The 24453-nt window shown below is 37.1% G+C and overlaps 1 protein-coding gene across 6 annotated transcripts in view; it reads left to right on the forward strand.

The window, feature by feature from the left end:
• LOC18428808 (structural maintenance of chromosomes protein 6B) overlaps positions 1 to 24453 on the forward strand; it is a 52514-nt gene that overhangs the window by 985 nt on the left and 27076 nt on the right. For 4 of the 6 annotated variants that reach the window (XR_016048065.1, XR_016048064.1, XM_011623067.3 and 1 more), the window contains 11 exons: positions 43 to 148; positions 1445 to 1578; positions 2975 to 3030; positions 11674 to 11760; positions 12011 to 12331; positions 15590 to 15709; positions 18596 to 18730; positions 19933 to 20009; positions 20120 to 20195; positions 20402 to 20476; positions 20739 to 20843. Coding sequence is in view for 4 of the 6 variants with exons in the window: in XM_011623067.3 (XP_011621369.1) it covers positions 43 to 148; positions 1445 to 1578; positions 2975 to 3030; positions 11674 to 11760; positions 12011 to 12331; positions 15590 to 15709; positions 18596 to 18730; positions 19933 to 20009; positions 20120 to 20195; positions 20402 to 20476; positions 20739 to 20843 (1292 nt within the window). In the remaining 2 variants the exon portion in view is untranslated. The remainder of the gene's footprint in view (positions 1 to 42; positions 149 to 1444; positions 1579 to 2974; positions 3031 to 11673; positions 11761 to 12010; positions 12332 to 15589; positions 15710 to 18595; positions 18731 to 19932; positions 20010 to 20119; positions 20196 to 20401; positions 20477 to 20738; positions 20844 to 24453) is intronic. The other 2 variants (XM_088856370.1, XM_020663923.2) reach the window with 1 other exon arrangement.

Here is a 24453-nt window from a genome sequence, read left to right on the forward strand (position 1 = left end):
CACACACTCTCTCTCTCTATATCTTTCCCTTTTTCTTTTCAGGTGGTAAAAGTGCAATATTGACGGCATTGTGCGTAGCATTTGGTATAAGAGCAAAGAATACACAGAGGGCTTCTTCAGTGAAGGAGTTCATAAAAACCGGTTGCAAGTAAGTTACTATCTGCAATAGGTCAAATGTCTCTGCGTCCATTTGAATTTCTCATTTTCTTGTATAGTTTCCAGTTTTTTATTGACAACTTTCTATTCCTTTTGTTCTGGAAGATCCAATTCCTTTTGCCGCAAAAGAAAAGGGTCCTGTGAATATTTAGTAGTCTTTTTCCATAGATTTTCTTTGGGTTGTTACCATGCTTTTGTTTTTATTGTCTAAGTTATACTTGATTCTCTATATTTTTCTCTGATTCTCTCTGTAAAATATGACAATGCTCTTTGACCTCCCCCCTCTTCTCTCTATCTTTGCTGCATAGTTTGACTCAAATAGCTTCATGTCACTTGGCTGAACATCAAAATGGTTCCTATGTTAGTGAATTTATGGCCATGTTAGTTACAGAAGAAAGTGCTTATGGACCTCTTATATGTTATATCATTACCTGATGATCAAGGTTGTACTATTCATATTTACTAATGAGAGCATATCATTAATACTCGTGATGTCATGTACCTGAAAACTTAGTGGCCCTAAATGTATGCAATGGAATAAGAAAAAAGGCAAAAATTTCAGTAAAGTGCTAGGATCACCTGCGGACCATGCTGCTGGTCCCGAAATTTTGAGTTTCATGCAGGTGGTCAGGGTCTTCAGCTATATTCTATCACTCTTTGTCTCTGTCTGTTATTTAGAAGTCATATGGTGGGGGCCAGATAGTAAGTGTATGGAAAGTATTTTGGTATATGTAAGAGGCTGTTCTTGCCAGTCCACTATTCAGAAGGTTGGATTATCTTTCACCTGTTAATGGGTTAAAAATGTATATCAAGTTCAAACGTGTTAGTCTGTTATTTCAAATTCCGACAGAGGTTAAAATATGCATTAGTCAGGAATATCATTGTTGGGGAAAAATATATGATATTTGCATTTTTCCCAGGTATCTGCGTGCGATTCCTATTTTGTGGACTACCTGTGATGATTTATGGAGGTGTTACAAGTACTGTTGATATTTTTGCTTATAAAAGATATTAAGGTTGGATCTTACTCATGGCATGTTTTATGACTGCCTAAGATCAAATTGAAGAGCTTTGTTGTTGTGAGCCTTAATAACGATTTCTTGTAACTTTCTGATGGAATTTTTTTTTTTTGAAGGGAAAACGACCATATTAGGAGATGTCTTAGATTTATGATCATTTATTTACCTATGAGTCCTTTCATGTCTCTCTTTGGGAAGAAGAACATCTGATTGCTCTTTTATAGCCATTTTTCTTGTTATTTTGTAGTTATGCAACTCTTTCTCTGCAGTTATGCTCTTGTGGTTGTGGAGATGAAGAATCAAGGAGAGGATGCTTTCAAGCATGATACATATGGCAATGTAATAAGCATAGAGCGCAGGATAACAGTATCATCTAGCACCACTGTCTTGAAAGACTGTAGAGGTTACTTTTCCACATCCATTGCTCGTTTTGATATTTTTTTAATGGCTTTATGTGCTAGAGCTGTAGGGTGATTTATGCTCAGCTGACTTCTTGACATCCTGTTTAATGCTAACATTGCCACTGCTCTCCTGTTGTTCCCAGTACATTGTGATCTTGCTCTACTATGAAACTTTAATTCTTGCATCGCTGCGCATTTTGGGGTGCTTTTCTCATTTGGTTTTCTTCTGAGGGTCAGGAGAATTGATTTTATGGAATTGGACAAAGATGTACCGACTTGTAGATATCCACTATCTATTCAGGTGTTCAATTTTTCAACTAGGATGTTCAATTCTTGATCATGTCACATGTGTTCGTGAAAGTCATTGTATCTCTATATTTGATCTCAAGTGCAATAACTGTTTGTGGTCTCGATCTAGTTTAAATTTTAATTGTTGCAGAATCAGGTATGAGTATGATACATGTACGTGCAATATTGTGCATGGGTTTACATGCCAGATTGCTGGCCAGAGGGCAGGTGACGGAATGATTGCATGTATCATATATGATGCGGTCCTTTAGATGGGCCATGGGACAAAATGACTTGCATAAGATGCTTTAGATTTTCGGAGGGAGGGAAGCTGGGAGCCTTAGCTAGTGCTGTTCCTAAGTTGGAGGAAGATGAGCAGTTGCATAATGGTTTTCCATGGGTCTAGGGATTTGTAGTGCCTTTGAAGAATAACATATGGACTATGAACAACGACTTAAGTAGAACATTTCTGTTCGGCTATTTAACTGTTGCTTTGTGCCCTTTTTTACTATAATTCTGGCCCTGTATGATGCACCGGCAAGCCAACATACAAGTTGGTCTCATCTGTGATCGAGGTGAAACACCTTGTCAACCAAATGGCACGATTGCCAATATGTGCCTCTTCTTGGTGGAGTATCGGCAATGAAAATGTTGGTACCGAACTGCCTTTGTGCATAAGCCTGCTTAGTGCAGCAACATCCATACTAGGGTTTTTGAAATGGATTTGACATAGATATACTGGATTCTGAACTATGATTGAAATTATCTTGTTGATGCTAGTGATGAGAGAGCCCCAAGGCTTTTGATTTTGCATCTATTCAATAGAATGTGAACTCTGTACAATATTGGGTTTTATTATGTTGCCTTTCGAATACCTTATGTATTGAGTGAGTAATTCATTGGTACTTCTTATTTGGGGCTTTTGATTTTGCATCTATTCAATAGATTGTGAACTCTGTACAATATTGGGTTTTATTGTGTGGCCTTTCGCGTACCTTATGTCTTGAGTGAGTAATTCATTGATACTTCTTACAATGTCTTTGGCAATGGGACTTTGCTCTGTGCTTGTTTTCTTAAATGCGTTCTTCAATAACAATCATCTTATTTCAGGAAAAAAGGTTGCTCATAAAAAAGGGGAGCTACATGAACTTGTGGAGCATTTTAATGTGAGTTTTTTCTCTTGCTTTTTGTGTTAGAGTGCCTTTTAATTTGCATTTTCTTTTTTTTATCTTTTTTTTCTTTGTGAAAAGAAAGTTTTCATTAGGATTGGTTGAAAAGATCATACATGTTTTTTTATTTTTTCTTTTGTTTGTCAACCTATAGCCAACCCCAAATAGTTAGGAAAATGCTCTGATGATGATGTTTGTCAATCTATCGACAAATGAAAGCCATGGGCAGGGGGCAAAAACCACCAGAGTTTGCCTTGATGTTAATGTGCAACTTTCTTGCAAAATTTAGTGTTTGTGTAACTGGTCTCCTCACAATTTCTCAAACAGCTGGACAACTAGGTTGATTTGCTTCTTATTTTTTTCTTACCAATTGATGTAGACAATGTAATGATCAGTGTCTCAAAAAGTTCTAGGTGGGTCCTAGGCGACCTAAGGGGTCTAGGCCGCCCAGCCTCGAAGCGGGCGCCCAGAACCTGGGCAGCCCAGTTGAATCCAAAAAGGATTCTACAGTCTCTACCAGTATATATATTGTACAAAATATAAAAGTAAGGTATTTTGGGCACATCATAATTAAAAGTATACTGCACATTAGCACACACTCCATAAGATAACCATAAGTCGTTCTATATCAGTGTTTCAAAAAGCGCTAGGCCGCACCTAGGCAGTTGGGGGGGTCCAGGCCGCCCAGCGCCTAGGTGGGTGCCCAGAACTTGGGTGGCTTAGTAGAATTTTGTTTTTTGGGGTTTTTTTCTCTCTAAAATAGACTCTAATGAACTTAAAACCCACAATTTTGTACCTTTAGTATTAAAAAATGACCCAAAAATGCCTTCAGCAAGGGGCATTTTGTCCCTTGAGCGGGGCGCAAGCCTTGGGTGGTCAGGCGACCGCTTAGGCGAGTTCCCGGGCGCCTAGGCGGGCACCCAGGGATATCCGTTTTTTTTGGGCGCCTAGGTCTGGACGATGCGCCTAAGCCCCCAGAATCGCCTAGGCAGCCGCCCAAGTGCTAGGTGGTCCGCTTTTTAAAACACTGTTCCATATCCAATTAAAACTTAAAATTTACCTAACCAAATTACCAAACCAAAGTTGTCAAATACCAAACCAGTGGAACTACAAATCTACTATCCATAATACACAACCAACAAGAAGAAAGCAAAAATGAAAGTAATACTTGAAGACTCAAAAAAATCTTCAATCAATGTTCAAAGTTTAATCATTATTCATCATTCATCATCAGAAAAAGTAGGGTCAGCCGCATTTGCATCATATTCACCGGAGTCATCACCCTCCTCGACATATTGGTCGTCCTCCTCTGTCTCTTATGAATCTACCTCTGCTTCCTCCTCTTCCTCCACCCTCGTCCTCTGTATAGAAGATCTAATGGCCCTAGGAGGGTCGGCTGATGTCCTTGAAGCATCCATGACCATGTCCTATGTCAATTCTTCATGCCTCTGGGCCTCGTCATCATCAACTAACCACTCCATAGCATTGTCCATATTTTTTGATCTGATGGGGTCTCTCTTAGCAAACCTGTCATTCAAGAATCGATTATACTTGATATAGACTAGGTCATTGAGCCTCTTTGATTCAAGCCTATTCATTTTTTTTGTATGAATTTAACAAAATCAAATGAAATTAATTAAAATCTATGGTTCATGTATTATTAATACAATTATACAAATTACCCTTACGGCCTTACCCCTTCAAAAGTACTCCAATTGCGCTCACGACCGGATGAGGAAGTGGTTAGGTTTAAGATCTGAATAGCCAACTTTTGTAAATTTGGAGAACTACACCCATGTTGGCTCCACCAATTGGCTGCAAAGATATAGAATAAAATCATAAATAAATAATAGAATTATAAAAATGAAACTTGATTACTTGAACTTGATGAACTTAAGAAACTTATTACTACTTGGATCAATTTTGGTCCTGTGCCTCATCGCCATTGGACTCCCAAAAGACTTTAATGAGCACTTGTAATTTATCAGTTTATCAGCACACATAATATTCTGGATATCAGGATCAGGGACTAGCACATTTACACACTTATTAAATCCAATCAGAATTATGTTATTTGTGTGTATATCCTTGTCGACATAAAAAAAAGTTGGGTTCAAATAATAACTAGCTGAATGCAATGGCCGATGTAGTTGCCTATCCCATTTCTCATCAAGAATCTCCCAAATAGGTTTGTAGCGGTTCTCATCATCATCAAAATTTTGGGTTCTCTCTTTTGCATTTCTCCATAACCTCATATATGTAACCCATAGAAGCCTTGTCACTATCAACCATGCGAAAGACTTTGATAAGAGGAGAAAATACTTTAAGAGCGCCCTTCACCCCTCGTCAAAAAAGCTTTAGAAAGGATAATATCTCTCACCTTCTTCTCAACATGATCCTTGGACCACTTGCATGCTCTCCAGTCATCCGAGGTAAGCATCTGCCTCAATTGCACTCTCCTCGAATGTATAATATTTAGGCATAAGTACCAGGTTGCAAATCTCGTGACCTCAGGCCTCACAATCTCTTTCTTCTTTGTAAATTTACGCATCATGCTGAGGGTGAGATGGTGGCTATAATTGAAATATGTAACTGGGTTTGCCTTCTTCACTGTTCCTGATATCTTGGTTAAACCACCAAAAGCCTCAAGCATGAGGTCTATACAATGTGCTGCACATGGTATCCAAGAGATTCTAGGATAAGCTATGCACAACAAATTAGCTGCAGCAACATTAGGAGCAGCATTGTCTGTGACAACCTGTACAACTTGGAATATGTAATGGGCATCATGGATATGATCAGATATATCAATAGACCTCAAAAAAACAATCCCTAAAAGACAATTCACAAACAAATTCATTTGACTTCTTCTCTTTCTATCATTCCAAGCATCAGTCATAATAGAAACTCAATATTGAGCCCATGCATCCTTTTTAACTTCTATAGCATCCAGTGTTAAAAAAAGCGGATCGCCCAGCGCTTAGGCGGCCACCTAGGCTGTCTTGAAGGCCTGGGCGATGGCATATAAACTGGGCGGTAGTCCTTGGGTGGAAATTAAGCAATATATGGGTTTTGTAAAAAAAAACAGGACCAAAATCCTTGTCATTTGAATAGATCTATTTCTGCTACTTCTAGAAGAAGTGATTCGGGTTGGAAGTATGGTTATAACCCAAAACCTAAAGATAAAAATTCTATAAGGTGTAATTTTTTTGAAAAAGATACCAATGACGGTATTAACCGATTCAAGAAACACCTTGTTGGTTTTAAAGGGAATGTTGTTTCTTGTAAAAAGGTTTATGAAGCTATTCGGGATGAGATTAGACAACTTCTTAATTTAAAAGAACTAGAAAATGATGAAAATAAGCCGTGTTCTACGGAAATATCTTCTCTAGGTTCTTCTAGAAGTGGTGATCCGAGTTGGAAGTATGGTTATAACTCGAATCCGAATGACAAAAATCGTATTAAATGTAATTATTGTGGTAAGGACACTAATGGGGCTTTTACCGGTTTAAAAAACACCTTGCCGGTATTAAGAGGGATGTTGTCCATGTAAAAATGTTCCTGGAGCTCCCAGGGAGGAAATTATAAAATATTTGAGTTCAATGAAGCACAAAAAGATAGAAAAGGGTAGAGCAGCCAAGACTCCTAGGGCCTCATCTGCACATACTAGTAAGATGGAGGTAGAAGAAGAGGAGGAAGAACCAGATTCAGAAGAAACAGATGAGGACAAGTGTTATATTGAAGAGAGAGATGACTTTAATGATAATGGCCTCGATTCTGATGCATATGATGAAGCTGACTTTTTTCCTTCTGATGATGATGATGATGATAATGACTGAAAGACACTTGGTGTTGAGTGTTGATTGTTGACTATTGTGTCCTAGACTGTATATTTTCTGAATTTTTATATATTTTATTTTTCTTTTTTTTAGTTTCTACTTTCTACTTTCTAGTTGTACTATCTAACTTTTGTGTGTACAATCTACAATGTATCAGAATATCAATGTATGCTTGTATGGTTTTACTGTTTTAGCATTGTATAAAAAATATGGATTATGGTCTTATGGATTATCAAAATTCTCTTCTCAATTTTGATCTTTTTTTTTTTTTTTTTTTAACTGGGATTATGGTCTTAGTTTTTATTTATTTTTTCAAATGGGCCGCTCAGGTTCTGGGCGCTTGCCTAGCGCTTTTTGAAACTATGACAACATCCTTTGTGACACTCACTGCTTGTTTCAAAAGAGGCTTTGAAAGCTCATGGGTATCATCCCAAGCCCACATTGGGCAATTACCTCTACCAAAGCATAGAAGCTGCTTAGGCGAGCGGTATTGAAAGGAATGCTCGCCTCATAAAACCATGTAGCAATATAAAAAGTGGCTTTCTCTCTCTCTTCCTTCTTCAGTCTATTTTAATTGGTGGTTTGCTTAACCTTAGGGTCAGGCCGAGGCAAAAAACTATCCATAGGGCCTCTAACCCTAGGCTACTTACTTTGATAGTTCAATCTCCAAATTTGCACCTTAAAGATGCCTCTAAGGACTCAAAATCTTTTAAGAAACCCTCAATCGACTTATAAAACATCAAAAATTAAATCTAATATCAATGGGTGAGGTTTTGATCAATTTTGATCCTAAAGAAATCATAAAAAACTAGTTTTTTGGGTTCACTCTCTAAAATGGGTTCTAATGAGTTTTAGATTTCAAATGAGCCTAAAACCCACATTTTTGGCCTCTTGGTATCATAAAAAATGACAAAAAATGCCCCTACCGAGTGCATTTTTCGCCTCTGGGCAGGGCGCAGTCCCTGGGCAGTCGCTTAGGCAAGTTCTGGGCGCCTAGGGTATGCTGCTTTTTTTGGGCTCTTAGGCCTGGGCGATGTGCCCAGGCCCTTAGAACCGCCTAGGCGCTGGGCAGTCTGCTTTTTGAAACACTGGTAATGATTGTGAATGGTGTTTTTACCATTTGTCCTCCTTAGTCAACTTTATTTCGATAGTTTTCTGATGAAGGGTAGGAACTGTCAAACCCCCTCCACTTTAGGTTAGATATGAGCATATGTGGACTTGAACACTGTTAAGCGGATCGCCTAGGGCCTGGGCGGCCACCTTGGCTGATATCCTTGGGCGCCCGCCTGAACTCGCCTAGGCGGCCGCTCAGGGCTTGTACCCCACCCAGGGCAGAAATGCGGTTCCTTGAGGGTATTTTTGGGTTTTTTTTTAATACCAAATGGGCAAAATTATGGGTTTTAGGTTCATTTGAAACCTAAAACCCATTAGAGGCTATTTTAGAGAGAGAAAACTCAAAAAAAATATTTTTCTACTGGGCCACCTAGGTTTTGGGCACGCGCCTAGGCGCTGGGCAGCCTGGACCCCCTTGACCATCTAGGTTCCACCTAGCACTTTTTGACACAATGCACTTGATCTCACGGGAATCTCTTATGGACAGTACAACTGTTCATACTCCTTTAGAGCTTTGTATTTACATATGTTTATTTTGCCGTTTGTGGACTTTTAGTATGTAACTATCGCTAAACTGGACATATGTCATAACCTTAGTGGTCGGCCAGTTCCCTTATATTCCTAGGTTTTATATGATTGTGGTAAATACATGATTCACCACATTTGATCTATATTGGGCTGGGTTTCCCCTCATTATTTAGGCCTTCAATGGTCAGAGTATGGAAATTCAAACTGGTGGATGGTCGTAATCCAAGGTGGTTTAGAACAAGATTCTGTATTTCTTTTGGGCTGATATTAGTTCAGTTTGGGAGTTTGGTGCTGAGTACATTATGATTGTTTACTTTTGCCAATGAGATATTGTGTGCTTGTATCTTCTACAAGATATTAGATTTGCAGTTCTTCTACTATCCATCTCCATGGAGACAAAATGAGTGACTTTTTCCCTGTGCTTTCGATGACAGCACACAGAATTTGACTTCCATTTAACTAGATATAGGTTAAGGTTATTATCTCCCTTCCTTGTTTCATTTCTTTAAGAATGGTAGCCGATTTGTTTACTAAGTTGTTTATATTTCTTATGCCCCTAGTTTGAGTGTGGATGTTGTTTGAGAGTGTTTTACATTTTGTATATATTGTGTAATCAAGGGGATTTTTTCCTAACATTTTTGTTCTTCCATTTTTAAACTCCTCATATGGGTCATAGTGGTTTAGAATAGGATTCTGTATTTTTTTAGTTTTTATTTATTTTTATCAGCATGTAAGCTTGGTGCTGAGTACAATATGATTGTTTACTTTTGCCAATGAGATATTGTGTGCTTGTATCTTCTGCAAGATATTAGGATTTGCAGTACTTCTCCTATTCAACTCCATGGAGAGCTTGGTGCTGTGTGCAATATAATTGTTTACTTTTGCCAATGAGATATTGTGTGCTTGTATCTTCTGCAAGATATTAGGATTTGCAGTTCTTCTCCTATCCATCTCCATGGAGACATAGTGAGTGACTCTTCCCCCATACTTTTGATGACAAAGCACATAGAATTTGACTTCCATTTCACTATATATATATAGATTGAGGTTCTTATCACTCTTCCTTGTTTCATTTCTTTATGAATGGTAGTGGATTTGTTTACTCATCATTATCATAGCCTTTTCCCAATTAATTGGGGTTGGCTACACAAATCCTAGTTTGACATTCTGCTCTATTAAAGGCTATATCCTCAATGAGGTCATAAGTCCTCATATCTTTTCGGATTACTTCCAACCACATCCTTTTGGGTCTACCCCTTGTCCTTTTCAATCTTTCCACTTAAACTAACTTGCACCTCCTAATAAGTGCTGTATTGGGTCTGCGCCACACATGGCCAACCTACCTAAGTCTACTCTCTCTGATTTTATCGCGTATTGGTACCAAACCTAATTTTTTCCGAATGGATTCATTTCGAATTCTATCCGTTCTTGTCTTGCCATTCATCCAACTCAACATCCTCATCTCTGCTATACTCATTTTATGGATATATTGTTTTTTGTCTGCCCAACATTCCTCCCCACAGAGCAAAGTTGGTTTCAGACTTTCCTATAGAACTTGCCCTTCAATTTCATTGGTACACGGTGAGCACATAAAATTCCAATTGCACATCTCCAATTTGCCCACCCAACTCTAATTCTCTGTGCGATGTCTTCCGCAATCTCTCTATTTTTATGGACATCGACCCAAGATATCGAAAGTGTGGTCTTTTTGGTACTTCCTGGCCGTCAATTTTAACTACTTCCTTGTTTACTCCTATTATTACTAAACTTGCATTCCATATGCTATGTCTTAGTCCGGTTAATTTTAAAACCTTTGGATTTTAGAGCATCCCTCTAAAGTTCTTACTCTTTGATGATGCCGTTTCGGGTCTCATCGATCAAAACTATGTCAGTAGTTGATTTGTTGACTAAGTTGCTTATATTTCTTATGTCCCTAGTTTGAGTGTTTATGGTGTTTGAGAGTGTTTTACATTTGTATGTATTGTGTAGTCAAGAGGATTTTCTCTATCATTTTGGAGCTCATCATATGGGGCTATTTTGGTACTTATTTCTATTGTGTCAGTACATAAGTTTTGCCACATTCTCATATGGTGAGAATAAAAATCTACCAAATTGATCATGGATTACAAAATCCCAGGATTACTCAAATTCACAAGTTCTAATTGGAAAAATCCAGAATTTTATTTTTTACCCAGTTTTTGCCCCTATATTCTTGTTATCTTTGCGGGGTATTTCTGACAGTGACACTCAAAGTCCCCAAATATGAAAGTTTGCATGCTATCTTGGATGGCCTTTGCCCTTTAGAATTACATTATCTAATTTTTAAAGTCCTTAAAAATTCTAATTCAAGATGCAGAATAACAGTTGCAAACTTTAACTTTCTTTGGAATACCTGGTTGGACCTCATGCTCTCTTGGAAGCTCCATGAAAAATGAACTTTGTATTATCTTCCTGCGGTTTGGGTACAAGTCATTGCATTTGGCCCTAAACTTGAAACATAAGTGACACCCTACTTGGGTATTTTGGTAGTTATTTATTTACTTAGAGCAGCTACCAAATTGTTTTTCTGAAACCTTAGATCTAGATCCCTGAGATATTCAGGGCATCTGTATGATCACATTGTCACTTGTCAAGGTAGGTAATCAATCGTTAGAAACATGGAAATTTGGGGTTGCAATGTGAAACTGGATCCTTTGAGAAGTAATGATTGTTATCAATCCAATATCAGATCATTGCGTGTAAGTTATGATGATGGAATGATAAAATATATCCTGAAATCTAAATACTGAAATTCGCTTATTATTAAAAAATTACAAGAATAGCAATACCCTGTAGCATATGGTAATATTATGGAGTCAAACATCTCTTAGCATGGCTAATATTTAAGATGCCTAGGAATTTGAATAATCATTCGCCAAATGTGGCTTTTGCTGTCAACACTACAAATTTGCTTCTTTGATTTGCCCTTTCTTTAGTTTCCAATGGAACCTAATTAATGATTTTCAGTAGTTGTTTTGCACAATCTACCTTTTCTGTGAACAATATTGTTGGTTGCTCTCTACACCCATGTTTCATCATTTGATTTGTTTTTATAACATATGTTGCATGTTTGTTTGTACAATTTTTTTTTGCTTATGCCTGACAGCTGCTGCAATTTCAGATTGATGTGGAGAATCCTTGTGTTATTATGAGCCAGGATAAAAGCAGAGAGTTTTTGCATTCTGGGAATGATAAGGACAAATTTAAGGTGGTGACCATGGTTCTTGTTATAGCAGAATTCCTTTTTCAGATTTGATTCTTTGTGCAGTATTTTTCATACTGTAGTAGCAAGAAATTTCACCTGTGAACTTTATGACGTACAAAATTTTAAGCGCAACTGAAACAAGAATTGCCTCCCTTCTCGCTCTCTCATAAATCCTCATAACATTGTTTCATAAGTTTGTTCAATATGTTGCAGTTATTTTAAAGAAAGTGGTCCTGATATGTGATGATTTCAGTTCTTTTTCAGGGCTACTCTACTTCAACAAGTAAATGAGTTACTACAAAACATCAAAGGTCAGCTGGACGCTGCAAATGCAATGATAGATGAGTTGGAGTCTTCTATTAGACCCATATTGAAAGAAATTGATGAGTTGAAAGAGAAGATAAAGAGTATGGAGCATGTTGAGGAAATATCCCAGCAAGTAAATATTTTGAAGAAACAATTAGCCTGGTGTTGGGTATATGATGTGGATCACCAGATTCAGGAGGAGGGTGTGAGGCTTGAAAAGCTCAAAGATCGTATTCCTACTTGCCAAGCAAGAATTGATCGACAAAAGGTATACAATACATGACTTTGTGCTCAGTGACAACATGTTTTCCTCTATCTTGTCATCTATATGCAATCTGCATTTGCCGCATGTATTCATGCATGCATGGAAATTTCTGCAAGGGTTAATTGGCTTGGGGCTTTCTCGAATCCTTGGCTGGGTCACTTGGGGACTTGGAATTGGGCTTGGCAGATCTTCTTCAACATTTTCTTAGTTTTTGTTAAAGAAAAAATAGAAATTACTACAGAAAAATACAATATCGTAATATAATGTTTTACTTCTACAAGTAGGAAGGAGGTGAGGAATTGTTCGTGGCACCCCCTAACCTTAAAATAAGGTTAGAGATTGTTGCATACAGACAACTGAGTTTTGGTTTTTGACTGACATGAATCCAGATAATTGTATGGACTTGCCAAGTCCTTAATGACTTGTCCTAGTTTTTAAGCTTCCTGTTTGTGGCCTACCATGGTATTCATGGGATCTGAGGCAAGTTGACTTGGTTGCATCTCCAGTCTTCAAACTGCATATTGACATATGTATCATTATCATCCAAGCCTTATCCAAATTATTTGGGGTTGGCTACATGAATCAGGTTCTTCCATTCTTCTCTATCAAAGGCCATGCCTTCAGTAAGACAAAAGTCACTATGTCTTTTATCACTATTTCTATCATGTTTTTTTGGACCTTTCCTATGTCTTTTTAGAGCCTTCCACTTGAACCGTCACACCTCTTAATTGATGCTCTATTGGGTCTATGTTGCACATGGCCATCCCACCTAAGTCTACTTTCCCTCATCTTATCACCTATTGAAGCCACACCCAAGTTCGCTTGAATGTATTCATTCAGAATTTTATCCATTCTTGTCTTTCTACTCATCTCATTTACGCTCATCCTATGGATATGTTGTTTCTTGACTGCCCAACATTCCATCCCATAAATCATTGCTGGTCTTACAACTATCCTTAAAACTTCTCCTTCAGTCTCAATGGTATTGGTGATCACATAAAAACTCCGGATGCACATCTCCGTTTTGCCCATTCGGTATAACATAGGTACATGACTCATGACAAGATGTGGCGAAGTTTTACACTGACTCCCTACATAATCTATTGACAAACTTATGGATTTTTGAAGGTTGAATTGTTTATTTTTTCTGTAGGAAACATGAGATAGATCTATTTTACAAAATCCGGCTGCTTCGCTGCCTAACCCGTGGTGCACCGCCTTGGGGTAGGCAGGCGCCTAGGGCGGCCAGGCAAAAAGCACATCCCTTTGGGCCAAGGTGGGCGACTAGGCACTAGAAGGGAAACTTGTCCTGCCTTTTGGTGTAGATGGTTGCCGAGATGCTCCCTGGCCAAGGGTGCAAAATGGCCCTCATTAGGGGCATTTTGGTCTTTTTCATCCCTATAAGGGGGAGGGTTTTGGGGGTACTCTATCTCCCCTAAACCCTCTTTACTTGTTTGTCAGAAAGAGAAACTGAATCAAGATCTTTTTTTTTTTTTAAATTTTTATTTTGACATTTATTGAAGATTGAAAGTTTTTTTGGACCTTTCATTTTCTTGTGAAACTGAAAAACACAATCCAATTGTGCAAGACTTGGAGGGGTCACAAAAGAGGTGTTTCAACAACCAAGGCTCAGACTTCGAGCCACTGCATTGATTGGTTTCCAAAGATAAACATATTTCAATTTTTGGTTAAGGGTTTGGTGATATTTTCATATTGGATGTTGATTTGACTTTTCTCAACAATGGCTTTTGTTTGTGTTTTCCTTCAATTACTGATAATTTTTGCACATATTGACAGATTGTTATGTAACTATTTAGTGAATCATGCAATTTTGTATGAATTTTGGTTAAGTTTCAATCTTCTAAATTTTTTGTAATTCAATTTAAGTTTCAAACTCATACATACATGAGTTTAGAATTATACTACAAAATAACATGATTATACTTCGTTAAGTTCAATTTGGAGGATTTGGTATACAATCCAGATCCAAACATCCTTGAGGCCCCAAAGCCCACTCTTTTTTTAGGCTGCCTAGGACCGCGTTTGGCTGCCTAGGGGGCCAAACTTGAATTTTCCGATATTGGAACACTGATCTCTCTGTTGATTTTTTGTTTGAAATAGTTTTGTGCATATAGTCTTCACTTTGAACTTTGGACTGATTGCGGGTCGATGGATCAAGAAGGAAGGTCCATCTTTAGAGAATTGGATAGTTTTTAATGAAAGTTCTTGACATTGTTTTGAGATTTGATGCAACGTATGTCTGACGCTCATGGGGATGTATCTTGATGTTTGTTAGGGTAACTGGCATGTGTTGATGAAAGCATTTATCTTTTTAGACAATAGTAGCATGAACCTGAGAGTCACAGCTCCTGGTGATTATTGTTAGTGTTTTTATCAAGTGAAGATTCAAGGTTGTTTTGCCTGAAAAATTGCCTCATCAATTTTAGTTTAGGGAATTGAGCATTCTTAGGGTTTTGAACCATAGGGAGTGGAAACCTCTTTTGCCCCAATATTTTGGGGTTTGAAGCAACAGCAATGAGAATTACCTAACCGTTTAGAGGGCATAAAATAGAGGCATCGAGGGAGGGAGATCCTTGAGAGAGAGTTCTGATTGTTATGGGGTTGAAGTACTATAATTTGTTGAAGAGATTCCATGTTTTAGGATTTTGAGCAAGGGGAAAAAACTCAGGATCTATTGATTCCTACTCACGTCTTTTCTAGTTATGTTGAAGTACAGAGTTGTTCTTTTGGTAAGAAATTTCTTTTTTGAAGGTTATCAAACAAGATCAGTTGTTTATTTGTTGGTTGGTCAAATTTTTGAGCTTTTATTTTTTGATTTTTAATTGCTTTTCTAACTGCTGCCTAAATCGATCTCTTTCTTCTACTTATTATGATGCCCTTTGTAATGAATGAATTTTTATTTTTTTTATCCAGAGTCATGTGCTATTTGATAAAATTCACAAACATCTGTAGGTTGGTTTTTGGAACCTGAAGCACGATCTAATTGAGATAGTTGAATGTTCACTTGAACATTGGAAGTACAGGAGTCACCTCCTTTTGAATTTTTTCTTGTTGGTGTTGTCTTTTGTGATTTGAAATACAAAATCATTTTGTGTAATATTGTTCAGGTTTCCATGTTGTGGTGTCAGAGTTTGTGAATTGTTTTGTATGATTATCTGTCTTATGCTTGTTTTATTTGTAAAGCTAAAGCTAGAAATTGTAATAAACCTATGACATTTTCCCCGTGGATTTACTTCTCAGGAAAAAATTGATGAACTTAAGGGTCTTTTTCTTGAAAGAAAAGGTGATATTTCCAATATGATGGAGAAGACATCAGAAGTGAGAAGGTTACAGGGGGAACGGCAGCAGAATCTTTCTAAGGTGCATTCAGATTCGGTTAATTAAAATAGGGGTCTTTGCTAGTGACTGCTATATTTGAAGTGACACTGAGTTTTAATTATTATTATTTATCTGTTCATTTACAAATATGCTATTGAACTTGAAAGGTCAATATTGGATACCTACTCATTCACATTTTTAGGGGTCATGCATCTTCTCCATATAAAGAAACTTGAAAACTGTAATTTTATTCGTTAATGTCTTTTAGTTGGGTTGCAACTGGTTTTTTTATTCTATTTATTTCAATCCTTGATTAATTCGTTATTATCAATAACTTGAATGTTGGTTTTCTTTGCCTTCCTCTAAGCTGAAGAATAAGTTTTCCTTTTATGAATATATATTTTTCACACAATCAATCTAAATAGATAGAGCTGATTTGTTCACCGTGGAGCATGCAATTAAAGGTGCTATGTGATCCTCAAAGCCAATCATGTTTAATAATATAGTTTTTTATATACCTTTTTCTGTTCTTATTGTTTTTTCAATAGGAAGGTTGACGTTAAACTACCATTAAACCTGCGGTCTTTGATTCTGTATGGATGCTTTCTTGCTCTTTTTACTCATGGTGGTACATTAGTTGGCCAATTTAGATTATTGAATGTTACAATTCATGAGGATTTGCTCACCAAGTTGAACATTCTTGAGAAATTAGTGTTTCAAAAAGTGCTAGGCGGCCGAGGGAGGGGGGGGGGGGGGGGGTTCAGGTTGCCCAGCGCCTAGGCCGGCGCTCAGAGCCTGGGCGGCCCAGTAGAAAGAAAAATATCTCTACAGTCTAACAGTATAAGTATAATTGTATAACACATAAGAATTAGGGATTTAGGGCACATCAAATGTATAGTATACAAGTCCACATAGCACACACTCCTCCATACTCTACAACCATAAGTCCATATGCAATTATCCATAGTCTGATAGTCTACACTCCACTGTCCACACATAGTTAAAACTTTGATTACTCAATCTCCGAACTTCCACCTCTAAGATGTTTCTAAGGACTCAAAATCTGCTACCCTCTCTAATAGATTTATAAAACATCCAAAACTAAATCTCATATCAATAGGTGATGCTCAGATCAATTTTTCGTAATCCTATGAAATCACCAAAAACTAGTTTTTTGAGGTTTTTCTCTCTCTAAAAGAGGCTCTAATAGGTTTTAGGTTTTAAATGAATCTAAAACCTACAATTTTACCCTTTAGTATTAAAAAAATAACCAAAAAATGCCTTCAAAGAGGAGCATTTCTGCCCTTGAACAGCCGCCCAGGGCTGGGCACCCAAGCATATCTTGTCTAATTTGGCTGTCTAGGCTTGGGTGTTGCGTCCAGGACTTCTGGACCACCTCGGCGGCTGCCCAGGAGCTGGGCGGTCTACTTTTTAGATCACTGTGAGAAATAAAGGTATGCTGCTAAGAAAGCAAATTATATGTATTTATTATATATCCTGTTTGAGATAAGTGGTCAGCCGATGTAGAGAAGTATATAATAATGTTTCCTTACTGATTATTTGACACAAATGGAGTCCAAGAACATATATACAGTTATATGATTTTGTCATGCTCAGAGCATGCAAATCTGTGATTGAGTATTTATCTCAGCTTTAAATGAAATACCTTGGAAAGCCATTTTGGGTTATTGTTCTATCTCAATTGGATAGGTTACTTGCCCCTCCTAATTTTCTTCCTTTCCTTCTTGTTCCCCAGACTGTGACACTGTTGTTAAAAAAGAAGTTAAATCATAGAAGCAATGTATACTGATGTCCATGGGAAAAGTAGAACTGCTTGAGTTAGTCCCAATGGTAGATTAGTATCATTGTTTTGTTTTGTGTAGTGGTCTTTCATCCTGAATGCCTTCTACTCGTATTTTTAAGCATCAATAAAAAGTTTTGTTTTGGTTGGACAGAGGCATAAAAAGCACTTCACTGAGATCATTGTTGTAGTTCTCAGACTTAATCTTTGTCCAACTTGAGAAGCTCTTTTGTCAAAGGCTTCAGAAGTTTTCAGTTTTATTTCACTGAGCTATGTATCTTATTCCTGAATTAAATTCAAACGTGCAAATTACATACAACTTCTATCGACTATAGGACCTTAGGCGATACTGGAGTGCATTACTCCACATGTATGTCGACTTATTGATAACTCCAGTCCACAGGTCCACAAGTAAGGCTGGTCAAACTATGACTGGCCTTCAGTTGCAGGCAACTTGTACCCTGAATGGGGCTCCTGATTTAGAGTCATTCCCATGATTCCTTTTAAACCTTCCTAATACTAATATTTCCTTACTTCTTTATCTATTCCTGCTCCTGTTCCCACTGTTCTATGCATCCGACCATCCGTAGATTCATGCACCTTTATCAAGCAATCACCCATATCCAAATTTACACGCTTTAATCAGTATCAGGATGAGGTGACTTGACTCTGTCAAGTCAAGTAGGCTTGGCTTGCAGACTTGTTGAACACGGTTTTGAGACATTGCCATGAAAGTGCAATTTTCAATAATATTTTAGAGATCCACAATCTCATGCGAGCCGATTGTAACTAGCACACTAGGAACGCATATTTAAGTTCATAATTAAAAGGGTATTTTTTAAGCCTATTTGCATCTTTTTTTCATGCATATCTGGGAATTTGTTTAGTGTTTGCTACACAAAAATTGACTTTGGAAAGTGTGCTCTTCTATTTTACTTCTCACTTTGTTCGTGTTAGTTCGGAGATTTATTGCCTTTTGCTTCTTTTCCGCACTTTCTCTTGTATTTTTATTGGTGTGGACTTGAGATAACCTCATCTTCTATGAATATGATTCATTTACATGGGTTCATTCTTAGCTCTCTGTGTTATTTGCCTCTTATGAAAAACATCTTTTTTCATACTATCAGGCTACAAAAGAGAAATTTGAGCTAGAGGAGGAGATGGCACGGAGAACAAATATGATTCGGAAGTTGTTAGATAGTGTTAAACGGATAGAACAACAGATTCTTGATGTTCGAGACAAACATGTTAGGGATACTCAGGTTGTTAAAGGCAGCTGGATTCTTCATTCCTCACGCTTTTTAGTTCTTTGAGATTTTAATATTAGAATACCGTTTTGCTTTGGTTTTCTCTTCATTATTTATTGATATCATTTGTAGTTGGGGATCAGGCTTGGATGGTAGTGATGATGATGATTTGTAGCGTAAAAAAATTGTTGTTAAATGCCTCTGATTCATTTTACCATATCAGTTCCTGATCAGTTTGCTGATTTTTATTAATATCTAACATTTAATGCAAAAGAGCTAGGAGTTATCACTTGCGTTAGAGACTTATTTTGTTTTTTCTTTGTTTGGAATTGCTTTATTTCTACATTATTAGCTCATGGCCTGAATGCTCCTAGACAAAACTATCTAGAGAGATTTGTTTGCACGTACACTCTCTTGAACGTGGCAAACAAATTTTCTTAAAAAAATAAAAGAAAAACTAGAAAATTGATTTCTTTAGGAGAGAAAATTCGGTGAGAGTGGGCTGTCCATTTTAGGTCCAGGCCTTTAAGAATTCAAAATCAATAGATTTGTTTTCTAACATTGTTCATTCGGTGATAATGAGGGCATATATGGAATTTTTGTTCGAACAGTTCTCCCTAAGGCCTCCATCGAACACCATTTTTTTCTTTCTTGAAATGTACCGCCTGTACTCAATTAATTCTTTCTCTCCTAAAAAAACCATTTCATGGTTTTTTGTCATATATTTTTGTGAGCTTGTTTGATGGGATGAATATGGGTCCTCTACAAATTTGGGATCTAACAGATCCGCCTAGGTCTCTGAAGAAGTTATGAGATGTGACCTAATGCTTGAGCAATTATCTCATAGGAGCATGCAACCATACTCCATCTCTCTCTCTCTCTCTCTCTCTTTCTTTCTACATACATACATACATATAGACATGCATACATATATATGCAGTCAGACGCACATATTGAGAATGTTGGCTTACATATCCATTCACTGTTTGATTCAGTTGTTTTGTGTCTATGAATGGGAAGCCTGTTGAAGAAATGCTGGGATTGCAGTTGTTTATTATTATTATTTTGTTAGGTCAGCTTAGAAATCAAACTTGAGATTTAGTGCTGCTAACCACTCAAGCCCAAGCCCCATTCCTAGTTATTTAATATTCCTCAATAGAGGAGTAGTGGAAAATGTATCTTGTGATTTATTGCTCTATCATCTGTCTATGTTGTAGGCTGAAAAAAGCGAGATGCAGGAACAATTAGCCAAACTTCATGAAGAGTTTGATATCGCTACTTCCAGACTTCAAGGGTTTGCTTATATTTTCATATCATTTTTTAGTACTGGTTATTTTTGCTATGAAAAATGGGGTGTTGCACTATATATGGTGTTTCACATTCTAATTATTTATGGTTACTCAGGTTTAAGGAGGAAGAGGACATGCTAGATGAAAAACTAAGAGATGCAACTAGTGCTGTCGAGGAAATTAGTGCAGAGGTGTGTTTTACCGTCGAAATTGGTAAACTGGATTACTGGACAGTCATTTTATGACTTGTTTCCTAGTGCTAATAAGGCTTAATTAGTGAGGATTGGTTGGTGGGAATATTTTCTGTATTGATTATGGGGAGTTTCATGTCTTTTGCTTGTATTCTGTTCCAGTATTGCACAATGGGATTTTTTGTTTAATACTACTTTATATACAGATTCAAGAATATCAGACCAAGTACAGGGAAATCAATGCTCACATCCGTGATCTTCAACGACAAAAAACCAACAAGGTCTTGGCTAATAATTGTTTCATTTTGTTGTGCCGCTATTATCATGCATTTGAATATTACCAAAGAAAATGGAGTGCCTCATTTACATGCGCCCATGCACACATGATTTGTAAGACCTTTAAATGTGTGTTGGTTTACACTTCTTCATGCTTGTTTAGAGAGATATAGTTGCACACATGCATCCCATATTTATAAATGGTATTTAATATTTAATAGATGTCTCTGCATTTTTGCCTCTCTCATACTTTCCTTTTTTGGTCAGGTGACTGCTTTTGGAGGTGAGAGAGTGCTTCATCTTTTGCGAGTTATTGAGATGCACTATAGAAAATTCAAAAAGCCTCCTATTGGTCCGATTGGTGCTCATGTGGTGAGAGCCATATATATAAATATTTGCATACTACAAATTTGTTAATAATGTATGCAACTTGTGTTTGATGACCTAGATGCAGTAATGTATATTACCATTTGGTTCTTGGCATGCAATTCGGGTAAACCATCTAAATTCATGCTATTTCAACTTTGGAAGTTGATTTAGAGCATTAAAAGCTATCAAAAGAAGTTTAAATGCATGTAACAAGGATACATGAGTGGTTTTCTTGTCACTTGAGGAGATGAAGTAATGTCAAGATTACCCACTTTCACTCATTGTTCATCTAGGATAAGATATGGCTATACGATGCGTGCACGCATGCGCGTGCATGTGTGCCTATGAGGGTTGAATGGGAATTCCACTTCTGTTGTCACTGTTCTCTGTATATGATGTGACATAATCCCATCTATGGTTCCATTTCTCGATTACTCATTTGCTGTTGTAGTATAGACTTTCATATTTGAATGATGGCTTCATAGGGGCCCTTTCTCCAGTATTGCTCTGCCATTTCTCTTGTTTTACATGATTAGTGACTTTCATCTACAACTGCAGCTCAATTTTCATGATCACATGGAGGAGATACTATAAGATGAACTTGGTCGAATTGTGACTGGTTTTAAACAACTTTTTTCCGTAAAAAATGTTGTAAATTACTTCAGGAACTCTGCTCCCTGAAATCTCGGTTTATGTGTTTGTTGTTTGCACTATTGCTTGGTCTCCTTGGATCTGCTGTGTTTCACTATAGAAGTTTCTTTCAATAATTTTAGTTAGCTGAGTGATTCTTTGACTCTAGAAATGATGGGAATTGACTCTAGAAATGATGGGGATTTTTTGGTGACACTATTCTTTGAAGACTTTTTTGCTGACCTTTGCTACCATTTAAAGCCATGTGAGTGATTGTGGGCCACTTGAATGAGAATAAGCTTTTTAATTGAGTTTATATTGCAGTCATATATACATAAAAAGGGCAAGGTAGATAGCTAAGAATTATGAGCACTTGAATTTGTTGTGTTATTTTGTCATGTCTCTATTACTTATTATTTGAGAAATATTGCTTTTGTTTTTTATTGTTTCGAACGGTATTCTCTCATAAGAGCCCTGGAGACCAAACTTAGTGTATGGACAACAAAAACATTCTCTTTCACACTCATGAACAAGATTTCTTCTGAGTTTAAGATATGCTTCTCGCCATCTTGCTTAGGAGTTGGGCTGGCTGGATTGGCAAATTTATCTTGTATCTGTGGTACCCTACGATGGATACTATATTTAAGGAAATTATTTTAGTACACAAGGATGGTTCCCTCAATGTCTTTTTGATTTATCATTTCCTTTTGATTCAGTATCCTATCAAGCTGAAGCTTTGAGAGAATTGATGGTACTTTGAACTGTTTGAAAGTTCCTTAGGCTCTTTTGGACATGCTTATTAAGGAATTTTCTTCTCATCTTTGTGTATTGTTCTTGTTGGTTTTTTCTGGGAGCAAGGAGCATGTTCATCCCACATGCCTATATCTGACTTTAATTTTATACACTCTGTTTCTGTGATTTCAGGATAAATGGTGTACTTTTTTTTTTGAATCTGTTAACATTGTATAGATGGAAGGGATTACAAAGACATTCGAATACAAAAAAATGCCAAAAGTCACCGAGAAAGGTGACAGCTGGATGCAACCAGCGAAGAAAGGAAAAAATAAAAAAAGGGTGACACATGCCCTCGAAAGGAAACCAAAAAAGGCCAAAAGAGAGGAAAGAAGAAAAGAGGCAGTATTTGCTGGTTCCAATTTTTCTTTCTATGCATAATTTCTCTGTATTGTTTCACAAATGTCATGGAGTGCCGGCGTCCAAAATAATGCATGTTCTTTCTAGCATAAACTTATTTTTTTCCATTTTGTTGAGGGGTTTTCTCTGGTGGATCATACCATGTAATTTTGCAAAATCTTGAAATTCTTGGACTTAATATTTTAAAAACTCGGCGAGTCGAACTCAGACTCGTTCGAGTTACTTTGTCCTAGCACGGCGCTTTGTCTTGTTGAAAAACCTTGGGAACCGGCCAAGTCTCACCAGCTCTCTAGGTTAATGTATTAATTTTTTATAGGCTGAAGACTTGGCTAAGTCAAACGGTCTTACGCTCGGGATGTGCCTGGTTCCATGCCTAGGACTTTTCAATTATTGATTAGATGCGTATATTGCACCATATATACAAAGTTTTTATGGATTTTTCAAACTGGGTCTTAATCATGTTAAGAGAAGCAGCAAAAATATCATAATCTATGGACTTATTTTTCATTCATCGAGCCCATATTTGGAAAATCATTTGCAAAGATAAGAAATAATAAGAATAGATTTCAGAAGAATATGCCTTGTTGAGTTATATGTAAATTCTATACATGTCATGCACATATCCATTTCAGAGACATTTTTATAATGGGTTACATTTATGTCCATGAGTTTAACTCATAAGTGTTATTTAGGAAACTATAGTTCTTACTAGAGTTTAAAAACCTTGATCGGCACGGTGAACTGGCTAGTTACTAGGCCGATCCAGATCTGCGATCCTCCCAGCTGATTGGGAGAATAGTAAAACATTTTTATAATTTAAAAATAAGAAAAATATTCAAGAAGTAATTTGGGTAGGAACTGGACAATTTGGCAATTCCTTTTGCCCAATTCTCTACCAGAACTGGACGAGTTCCTTAAACCGGGTTGGTCCCGCACCAATTACAATCCAGATTGCTGTTTCCTGATTCGGATGAACAATTTTTGAACCATGCTTTGATAATGAATTACATTTCTGTTTCTTGCACATGGTTTGAACCGTGCTTTAAATTATGTGCTGGTTTGAACCATGCTTTGACAAAGACCACACCATTTGAGCCAGGAAACCTCTTTTAGATGGGCAGGACTGCATTTTCCAAGAATCAGAAAAGTAGAAATCAGGGGATCATCTGTGGACTAGCTTTTGATCTATAGAAACATAAGATATCAGTTGTGATAACTTACGGTTTTCATGTTACCTTGGCTTTTGCTTTGTTACCATTTAGTATTTAGGATTTTATAGTAAAGACATTGTTTTTCCATGTGAGGCATAAGCTTCTTAAATGTTGTTTACAATTAAAATAAGAAACAATGTGATGTCCTTCATATGAAAAAGTGAAACATGTCACCTCTGAGCAAAGGAACTTAATTTCCTCTGTGTATATCCTATTGATAATTGAGATCAAGTCATTCTAAAATTTTTTAATAAGTAGATCCTGTGCCAAGGAGCTTATCAATTGGGGGATATGAGGTTGTCTCAATTGTTAGTTTTTGTTGTCACCTTCTTCATAATGCTTCTTATTCTATTCATTCACCATGTAGATGGGTTTGTTGCATTAAATTGTGGTAGGTTTATAAGGACATGAGTTTCGCAATAGGTAGGTTTATTGTTCTTGTAAGGGGTCTGGACAAGGGTGGACACCTTTTGCAGTTTTAATTGGAAAAGTTGTGCCCACCTCTTCTTACTCCCTTTATCAAATGTGTCTTTGGCATTTTCAATAATTGAGTATGAGACACAATTAAAATTCATCTGCCCCAACTTGGGACATAGTAGCAGTTTTATTTTTCTTCATCA

The sequence above is a fragment of the Amborella trichopoda genome, chromosome 13 (genome assembly GCF_054954075.1).
Source record: "Amborella trichopoda isolate Santa Cruz 75 chromosome 13, AtrichopodaSantaCruz75HAP2 v2.0, whole genome shotgun sequence".
NCBI lineage: Eukaryota > Viridiplantae > Streptophyta > Magnoliopsida > Amborellales > Amborellaceae > Amborella > Amborella trichopoda.